This window comes from Odontesthes bonariensis, chromosome 18 (assembly GCF_027942865.1).
Source record: "Odontesthes bonariensis isolate fOdoBon6 chromosome 18, fOdoBon6.hap1, whole genome shotgun sequence".
NCBI lineage: Eukaryota > Metazoa > Chordata > Actinopteri > Atheriniformes > Atherinopsidae > Odontesthes > Odontesthes bonariensis.
In genome coordinates, this window is record NC_134523.1 from 31,592,883 (window position 1) to 31,603,197 (window position 10,315).

General features: G+C 38.3%; 1 protein-coding gene across 2 annotated transcripts; it reads right to left on the bottom strand.

Moving 5' to 3' along the window:
• Positions 1-309: 309 nt before the first annotated feature.
• polr1h (RNA polymerase I subunit H) lies at positions 310-10,315 on the bottom strand. 2 transcript variants are annotated; one of them, XM_075449632.1, is made up of 5 exons: positions 10,283-10,315; positions 9,972-10,105; positions 984-1,087; positions 759-868; positions 310-685 (listed from the first exon to the last, which is right to left on the bottom strand). In XM_075449632.1, exons 2-5 carry the CDS (start codon positions 10,087-10,089, stop codon positions 661-663), a joined length of 357 nt encoding a protein of 118 aa, XP_075305747.1. In that variant the 5' UTR covers positions 10,090-10,105; positions 10,283-10,315; the 3' UTR covers positions 310-660. The 2 variants fall into 2 exon arrangements, with proteins under 2 accessions (XP_075305747.1, XP_075305746.1); XM_075449631.1 differs by lacking the exon at positions 10,283-10,315 and having other exon boundaries at positions 9,972-10,276.

Genomic DNA, 10,315 nt, shown 5'->3' on the forward strand with positions numbered 1-10,315 from the left:
CCAGACACACGTGCACTCACACGTGCACACCTTGGACAGGCCGACACACGTGCACACCGTGGACAGGCCGACAGCAGTCAGACGCACGTGCACACTTGCACGTGCACACCGTGGACAGGCCGACAGCAGTCAGACACACGTGCACACTCACACGTGCACACCGTGGACAGGCCGACACACATGCACACTCACACGTGCACACCGTGGACAGGCTTCCAGCTTGCTGGAGTTGCTCTGAAAAGAAGCCCGATGACATCGCAGCGCTGCAGGAACCCAAACTGTTCTGAAGGATGTTCAACTACAAAACTGTAAATATTCAGATCTATTCTTTTTTATTAGAAACAACTTCAGCTTTACAAAGAAAAGCTTCAATGAAGCTCAGGTTCATTCAGCAGTTTAATTCAAGTGAAGCCGATTTATCTGCAAGCTTTTCCTCTCATCAGCAACCAGGGAAACTGCCAGAACAGGAGGGCAGCGTGGTGGTCCTGGCAGCGTGGTGGTCCTGGCAGCGTGGTGGTCCTGGCAGCGTGGTGGTCCTGGCAGCGTGGTGGTCCTGGCAGCGTGGTGGTCCTGGCGTATCTCAGACAGCAGTCACTGAGACGTTCAGAACGCCCCACTGGAGGAGGAGGGGGCCTGGGACTGTCAGGTCTAAAATGGCTCTCAGGAGTCCTCCTTTTCTTGGTACCTACAACAACAAGATGAAGTCATCAGCAAAGAGTCGGCGGCACGGCCCAGAAGGGAAGCGCTCCGTCAGCTACCTGCAGTGTGTACAGGTGAAGAAGACCGTCTGCCCTTCATCTGCAGACCTCATCTGCCGGGTGTGGTAAATCATCCCCTCTTTATTGCAGCGAGAGCAACGCCTGTCGATCTGGAGGAAGCAGAAGAAGAAGAGCTGGTTATCAGCTGTTAGCGCCGCAGGCAGCGGGCGGCGAGCGGGCGGCGAGCGGGCGGCGAGCGGGCGGCGAGCGGGCGGCCGGTCTTACCACGGGCCCCTTCAGCTCAGAGCCCTCCTCCTCCTCAGCAGCCATGGACGACTGCTCCACAGAGTTGAAGACGACTGCTGACCGGATCTCCTGGCCAGAAAACTCTGGAAGGTAAAAAGATAGTAAAACACGAGCCAAACGTTGAAGAGAGGCCTCACTATGATCTGTGATGCGTTCCGCTCCCAAACAAACAACAATATTCATCCCAAGTCTAAGGCTACCAACTTTTCACACTAAGTTGTCATGACAACTGTGGCCTGCTGACCTTATTGGACCTTTTGTAATTAGAATCAAGTCTCTGAGACAAAGCATCAAATCTCCAACAGAATTGTCACATCTCACCTCCATTTTTCATCTTCAGAGCCATAGTTAGAAAAAAAACTGAGAGCAGACCTCCTCAGAGAGACCCTCAAAAAGCGTTACCCCAATTCTCCTGTTGGATTTCAAAGTTAAAGGGCCTTGTTAAGGGCAAGGGCGTCAGTTTGGTTTTAGAAGTGGTGGGGACAAAAAAACGTAATGCATTCTATGCCCCCCACGGACCACCCACCATCCAGCACATTAAAAAGTAACGCATTCTAGATCTATTCCAGCGTCATGTTTAATAAGCGGCCCTTTTTTTTGATGAACGCATACAGAGTTTATAAAATATATCCTTTAATTTCATGTTTCCATATCATTATATGATTCGAAATTATGTATTTATTCATGAATTAATTACTGTTAATTAATTACGCTACTGTACTGTTTGTAAGAAAGAACAGTGAAAATGATCTGAACAACAGAAAAAGGGGAAAAGTGCAACTGCAGTTGTTAGTCCGGACAGACTATCAAAACAAACACAGACTTCGGCCAACGGGCCCTATAACTGAGCAGAAACCTGTAGTCTGTGGGGCTCCTCATTCCTCCTCATCGAGCCTCTCACTACCACCTTTCCATCAACTACATTTGACACTGAGCATATACAGAATGTTATTTTCAGGAGTTGCTAAAAAAAAAACAAGCAAATAACTAGCTTAACGTTTCCTTGGATAACCTAAAATGCTAACGCTGCACACGGAGACTTCATAGCCACCATGGCAAATTATATTCATAATATTATAGTCTACACATAATAACAAATATTTTACACACATTTCACACACAGACAATATTTCAGATGATTTCTATGGATCGTATATTTGCTTATCATTACAAAACATGAATGTGCAAGGCTATTGAGTAGCCTACTGATAAAAATAAAACGTTAGACAATTTACCTTGATAACTGTGTATATACTAGTCTCCACAAAGAACTTGTACCCTTTCCTCAGCCTGGACTGTGGTGTTGGTGAGTGTGACTCCACGATCCTGTATATCCTCAAAAGTTATCCTTGGAAGAACCTCCAGCGAAGTTGCGAAGAAACGCTGCATTTTTGTTTGTGTAGAAGTAGCGCTAAATGAGTTTCGCCGGGAAAGCGGTTTACCAGGGGTCCATTTCACAAAGCAGGTTCAACAAACTCTGAGTCTGTTCCTGAACTCTGAGTTGATCTACTCTGAGATAGAAAACTCTGACTTTTCGGTTCCAGAAACGCTGATTTGAGTGAGGTTAATCAACTCTGAGTAGGTTCATCTTGAGTTTAGCGTGAGCACCACAACTTTAAAAAGCCAGCATCAATGGAGCCCCGATTTGACGAGTCACCATGGCAACGGGGAAGAGGAGGGGCTACGTTTTTCACCAACCTCGAATTGGAAATCTTAATGCGCTCATACGGCGAGTTTCAATACGTTTTTAGAAATAAGTGCAACACCGCTGCTGCTGCAAAAGTGTAAGTTTAAATGTAGTCCTTTGCAATCACAACAATATTACAGGGAAACTGCTTGAATGGTAACCCATTCATTTATTTCATTTAGGTGCAATCCCGCAGGGGAGAAGCGCACTTGGCAGCAGCTTAAGATGAAATATAAAAACATTGTTCAAACAGGTGAGACCTCGGCATGGAGGTACCTCATTCTGATCATGTTTTACACTGTAAAGTAAATAGGCAATGCAAGGCAAGGCATCTATTTATATAGCGCATTTCATACTACAGGCAACTCAATGTGCTATATTTAAATATTAAGTGGCTATTTGACTGTGCAGTTATTTTATTCCCAACATAATGCTGTTTTCACACACATAAACTATGTCTTCTCATCTATATCATGTTCTGTTAAATACTTATGCCTATTTAAACTAACACAGACTTCTACTGAGCCAACAGAAAGAAGGCAGATGCCCGTAAAACGGGTGGTGCCCAGCACCGCTGGGGAGGGCAGTGGCTGAGGGAGTGCACCCCCAGGACACGAGTGTCTTTATAAAATATAATAGGCCTATATAATTCTTTTTTTAAGCCTATTCATACAAATATTTATTTGTCTTTTATGTCTTTTTTTCTTTTGTCCCAACACATTCTGATGGTGCCGCTCAAAAAGATAATTATCTGCAAATGCAAAAATCTATGCACGGTCTGATAACCATCTCCTGATGAATATTTAATTCTCTGCACAATATTGCTGCACCTTCATCCACGGGATCGTTGTCAAAAGGACATGTTGGTGGAAACAGTCGCCTCCTGCTGTGCCTGATGGACTTCTAGAAGTAGAAGAACTCGCTCTGCTGACTGAATGAATGAGGAAATCAAATGGCTGAAAGAGGGCGGAGACAGAGAGAAACTCCAGGTTCACTGAGTAAAGGTTTCCCTCATTTCAGGGTTAATCAACTCAGAGTTTTCACTAAACCTGCTTCGTGAAACGGACCTCTGGTGTGGAGAGCTAGCTAGCTGGTCGACGGACGTGACGTGGTGGGGATTTGAATTCGTAGTTCGGAGGAGTTGGAGGTTTGGAGTGACGTGGCGGTTGGCATAAACTGATTTGTGACTGGATTGTATGGCGTCTCAGGGTGAAGACGAGGGAGATGATGAAATGGATAATGGAGATTGGAGTCATGTATGTGGTAGTGGTAGGTCAGGAAAAGAGAGAAGGACAAAGGAAGATAATATGAGGGGAACGCAAAGTAGTAAGCGAAGTCTCGAAGGAAATAGCTCAGACGAAAATAATAATAGTGTGTAAGAAGGTTGTCAGGGAGGAAACCAAAATAATTATAAAATTCAGGAAAGAAGATGAGGGTATTCAACTAAGTCCAATAAATTTATCGAGGGAACTAAAAAAGAAGTTTGGTGAGTTGATTCTGGCTAAGATTCTAAGAGATGGAAATCTGTTGATTATAGTGGGGAGTGAAGAGCAGAAAAACAAAGTGATGAATAGTCAGAACATTTGCAAAAAAATGGTGAATGAGATAAAGATTTTGGGAGAAGCTAAAATAGCTAGAGGAGTAATTTATGGAATACCGGTGGATGAAGATCTTGAAAAGTTAAAACGTAGTATTAGTGGAAATGAGATAAGCAACATTAAAAGATTAATGAGAACAGTGGAAGGAAAGAGAGGAAAGCCTGTCAGTGATGTTAGAATTTCAAGGAGAAGTTCTTCCAGAAAAGATAAGAGTTGGATGTATGGTCTTTCCTGTTAGGCCATACAATTCTCCTCCGCTAAGATGTTATAAATGTCAGAGATATGGACATGTAGCAGCAGCATGCAAGGGGAAACAAAGATGTCCAAAGTGTGGAGGGGAGCATGGATATGAAGAGTGTAAAAATGAAAAGGATATTTGCTGTAACTGTGGAGGGCAACACAGGGTGACTTATGGAGGATGCGAAGTTAGAAGAAAAGCAGTGGAAATAGAACAGGTTAAAGTTACTCAAAATATAAGCTATGCAGAAGCTGCAAAGAGAATGAAGAAGCCAAGACAGGTGTCAGGGGAAACTATTATAAATACAACATCAGAACAAAGACAGATGAGAACAGATACAGTGATGACAGCTGAGAGGAATACAACATCAGAACAAAGACAGATGAGAACAGATACAGTGATGACAGCTGAGAGGAATACAACATCAGAACAAAGACAGATGAGAACAGATACAGTGATGACAGCTGAGAGGAATACAACATCAGAACAAAGACAGATGAGAACAGATACAGTGATGACAGCTGAGAAGATTATGTTGTTCATTGCATATGTAATTAACTGTACAGAGCAAGTAAAATATAAAACAGAAAAAATCAAAATAATAGTGAAAGGAGCAGAGAAATTCTTTGGGATAAAGGACATATCTTGGGAGCACATAAATAAAAAGTTGGGGGGAGAAGGGAAGACAGGAGGACAGGAAGATAGAATATAATGTTCATCCTGCAGTGGAATGCCAGGAGTTTAATTGCTAATGGACAGGAGTTTAAGGGATTTATTAAAGAATTTAAAAAAGAGTTGGATATTATATGTATTCAGGAAACTTGGCTTAAACCAAGTTTAGATTTTGTTATTAAAGGATATGAAAGTGTTAGAAGAGATAGAGAGGGAGGGGCTGGAGGAGGATGTATAATATTTATAAAAAATGGAGTTCAATTTAGAGTAATAGCTAAAGGAAAAGAATTAGAATATATTATTATTGAAATTTGGACAATAAATGGGAACATTAAAATAATAAATTTTTATAATCCATGTAAAAAACTATCTTTAGAGGTAATGGAGGAATTTGGGAAGTATTTAGAGGGTAAAGTGATTTGGTGTGGGGACTTTAATGGGCATAACTCATTATGGGGTAGTTATAATGATTATAATGGGGAAGTAATTGAAGAAATAATGGATGTTAAAAATTTGGTAGTATTAAATGATGGGAGTGGAACAAGAATTAATTTTAGAAATAATACAGAGTCAGCCATTGATTTGACAATAGTGTCAAATTCTTTAGCAGGTAAAAGTTTATGGAAAGTACTTAATAAAACAACTATAGGAAGTGATCATTACCCTATTATGATAGAAGTTAAAATGCATATAGAGAAATATTGTATAAATGAGATGAAAAAATGGTGTTTTAGATCTGCAAATTGGAAAATTTTTAGGAATAATAGTGAATTAAAAATACGAAAAGTGGATGTAAATAGTAGTATTGAGGATTTGAATTTTAATATATGTAATGCTATAGTAGAAGCGGCTCATCAAACTATAAGGATAAAAGGAGGGAAAAAGGAAAGGAAGTTGGTACCATGGTGGACAATAGAATGTACTGCAGCTATTAAGAAACGAAATAAAGCGTTTAAAGTATTAAAGAAAAATCATAACCCTCAGAATTTGAATGAATACAAAAAATTACAGGCGATGGTAAGAAGAACTGTTAAAAATGTAAAAAGAGATTATTGGAGGAGTTTTTGTAACTCAATAGGGAGGGAGACAGAAATATCTAAGGTATGGACAATGATTAAAAGAATGAAAGGAATTAAAAGAGTGAATGGATATCCAGTATTAAATAATGGAGAAATAGCAGCAGTGACAGATAAAGATAAGGCAGAGATGTTAGCAAAAGTGTTTGTTAAAATTCATAGTTCTGAAAATATCAGTGTAGACGGGAAAAAAGGGCGAGAAAAAACAATTCTGGAAAATAAGGAGCTATTGGAAAAAATGGTAGAATCGGATGATGTATTGAATATGGCATTTACAATAATGGAATTAAATAGGGCACTTAAAAAATGTAAATTAACAGCACCAGGGAAAGATCAGATTTGTTATGTAATGGTAAGTAATTTAAGTGAATTTTCTAAAAACATATTATTGGAATTGTATAATCGAATTTGGGAGGAGGGAGAAATACCAAAAAGTTGGAAAGAAGCTGTGGTTATACCAATTAGAAAGCCAGGGAAAGATGAATCAAAACCAGAAAATTATAGACCAATAGCGTTAACATCCAATATATGCAAAATAATGGAGAGAATGATAAATGAAAGATTGATATATTATATAGAAAGTAAAGGACTTATAACAGAGGTTCAAAGTGGATTTAGAAAAGGGAGGAGTACAATGGATCCAATAATAGGTTTAGAGCATGAAATTAGGAAGGCTCAAGTAAATAAAGAGAGTGTAGTAGCAGTATTTTTTGATATTGAAAGAGCGTATGATATGATGTGGAGGGAAGGGTTATTAGTTAAAATTAGAAGAATGGGTATAAGTGGTAACATGTTTAAATGGATTAAAACATTTTTAGAAGAAAGAAAAATACAAGTGAGAATAGGGAAGGAATATTCTGAAAATTTTAATATAGAAAATGGGACACCACAAGGAAGCATAGTAAGTCCAGTATTATTTTCTGTGATAGTAAATGATATGTTTAAGGAATCAGAAGGAGGAATGGGTTGTTCACTGTTTGCTGATGATGGAGCAATGTGGAAAAGAGGAAGGAATTTAAAATTTATTGTAAAGAAGCTACAGGAAGCAATTTCAATGGTGGAAAAGTGGTCATATAAATGGGGATTTAGGTTTTCTGTGGAAAAAACTAAAATAATGTTTTTTACAAGGAAAAGAGTGGATGGAGAAATTAAGTTGAAAATATATGGTCAGGAATTGGAAAGAGTTAAGCAATTTAAATTTCTTGGGTTATGGTTGGATGAAAGAATGACTTGGGGTGTACACATTAAGAAAATAATAGATAAATGTAGGAAGGTTTTGAATATAATGAGATGTTTAGTTGGTACTGAGTGGGGGGCTGATAGAAGGTCATTGAAAGCTATTTATACAGGTTTAATTAGGTCAGTATTGGATTATGGGAGTATAGTGTATAATTCAGCTGCAGATACAAATCTAAAAAAGTTAAATACTATACAATATCAGGCTTTAAGAATATGTACAGGTGCCTTTAAAACATCTCCTATAGCAGCAATACAGGTGGAAATGGGTGAAATGCCTCTAAAAATGAGAAGGGAACAATTATCCTTAAACTACTGGTCAAAATTACAAGGTCAGAAAAAAGATAATCCAACAGTAAAAGTGTTAGAAACAGGGTGGGAAAAAGGAAAAATTAAAAGTTATGGAACAATAGTAAATGCTAAAAGTAGGGAAAAATATTTAGATAAAATAGATATAAGTCAAACGATTCCATTACAGACAGTTCCACCATGGATAATACCTGAAGCAAAAGTAGATTTATCATTATTAGAAAAGAAGAATAGAAATAATTTTAGTTTGAATAAATATATTGTACAGGAACATATAAATCAATATTATAATTATGTACATATATATACTGATGCATCAAAAACTTTAGATGATAGGATAGGGATAGGTATGATTGTACCGCAATTTAAAATTAAAGTGGGGAAAAGGGTAAGTGATGGAGTATCAGTATATACTGGAGAAATGATTGCGGTACTTTTAGCAGTTCAATGGATAGAAGAGGTTAAACCATTAAAGTCAATTATATGTTCAGATTCAAGTTCTTCATTAGTTAGTATTCAAAATAGTAAGTCAGAAAGTAGACCAGATGTATTAATAGAAATAGAACAAACACTATATAGAATTAATATGATGGGGCTTATAGTTCATTTTATATGGGTACCAGCGCATTATGGAGTTGAGGGAAATGAAATGGCAGATAGAATGGCAAAACAGAGTGTAAAAAGAGTAATGATTGATATTAATGTAAGAATGAGTGTAAAAGAGGTAAAGGGTATTATAAAACAAAAAATGGAAGAGAGATGGCAAAAGTTATGGGAGGAAGAAAGAAAAGGACGTTGGTTGTTTAAAATACAAAGGAAAATAGGGAAAATGAGAAGAACAGAAAGAAGTAGGAGAGAGGAGATCATTATAACAAGACTTAGAATTGGACATAATGGATTAAATAAAAACTTATATATGATAGGAAAACATCAATCAGGGAAATGTGAGTGTGGGGAAGATGAGACAATAGAACATGTTATGATATATTGTAGGAATTATCAGGTTCAGAGAAATAATTTAATTAGAAAGCTTAGTAGGATGAAAATGAAATTAGATATAGTAGATTTATTGCAAAAAGAATCAGGAAACAGATGTTATCAGGTAATTTTTTATTATTTAAAACGGTGTAGGTTATATAATAGAATATAGTATAGATAAAGTATATAAATGAGGGTATATGAGTAGGGAGTATGTAAAAGTGTAGGCATAAATAGATATATGGGTGTATAGATGAGTGTTGACGTATAGGTATATATATATATATATAGGTGTGTGAATATATATGTATATATATATATATATATATATATATATATATATATATATATATATATATATATATATAGGTGTGTGAATATATATATATATATATATATATATTGAACGGGTATATATAAATATAGGGATATAGATAAATGTCATGTGATCCACACTCCATATCAGTAGGTGGCGGTAATGCTACTAAAAGTTGTTTGCCAACCGCCAATATAAAATCCGAAAGAGAGAGAGAGAGAGAGAGACCTCTGGTGTGACGTCATTGGAATGCACCGACTCCGCTGTCATTTTACAACTTCATGTTTCTACAGTGGCTCACAGTCGGCAAATCAAACGACTAAATACCAAAATGGGGTTTTCACATGTTCGTGCGCGCCTATCGCATGATTTAGACTCGACGATTTCGGTTGAGTATGTGGGGATTTTTTTTCAGTCGCATCAGAGCACATTTTTAAAAGTCGTGGGGACAAAATTCAAATCATAAATAGTGGGGGGGACATGTCCCCACCGTAATCGACGCCTATAGAAGGGTCTCTGAGGAGCTGGTGTACTCCAGTAGGAGAGCCTACAGTTCAGTTTCATTTTGAAATATTTCACCAGATTGAGATGATATTGTTTGATTGGCTTTGAGGATGTGTACTCTGAAATTAAACTGGTGTGTGGAAACTTTTTACAATTCATAACATGTTTTAATGTGAAAACTACTGACCAAATGTCAGACACCTTGCAGAGGAATCTTATTTTTACTTTGAAAGTTGCTAACCGTGAATACCGTAATTCCTAACGTCAGCGCGCACAACAAAATAAAGCGAGGGCTAACATGGCCGCAGTCCGCTAAGCTACACCCCACCATGAGGCTGTTCCTGCCCGGTTACCTGTTACAGGGATGCAGAAGGAGCAGCGAGGGCAGCGGACGGTGTCGGACGCTCCCGGGAGCGGGAGGACGTTCCCACATTCAGGGCAGAAGTTCGGGTCCCCACCAAAACACGACATCTTTGCTTCAAATGATCTGTTAGCATAAGCACACGGTGTCAGCTTTCCCATTTAGGATCAGACTTTCTACACCAACACCTTCTTAAAACTTGCAGCGTGTTTAACATTTAAGAGAGAATCCCTTCAACATGTGAGAGATACATTTAGCTAGCAGGTTTCAGCCGCGTGCCAAACATCGGACCTCAGTTATTACCTGTTGTGACGACGCTGAAGTTGGCATCCGATT

What these genes read in the sequence shown, in the direction of transcription:
- polr1h (XM_075449631.1), bottom strand. Translation starts at nt 10,140, where the DNA reads ATGGGAAAGCTGACACCGTGTGCTTATGCTAACAGATCATTTGAAGCA. An exon ending in CTGAGCTGAAGGGGCCCGTG is followed by an intron (nt 869 to 983) that starts GTAAGACCGGCC and finishes TGCTTCCTCCAG; the next exon opens with ATCGACAGGCGTTGCTCTCG. An exon ending in TTCACCTGTACACACTGCAG is followed by an intron (nt 686 to 758) that starts GTAGCTGACGGA and finishes TTGTTGTTGTAG; the next exon opens with GTACCAAGAAAAGGAGGACT.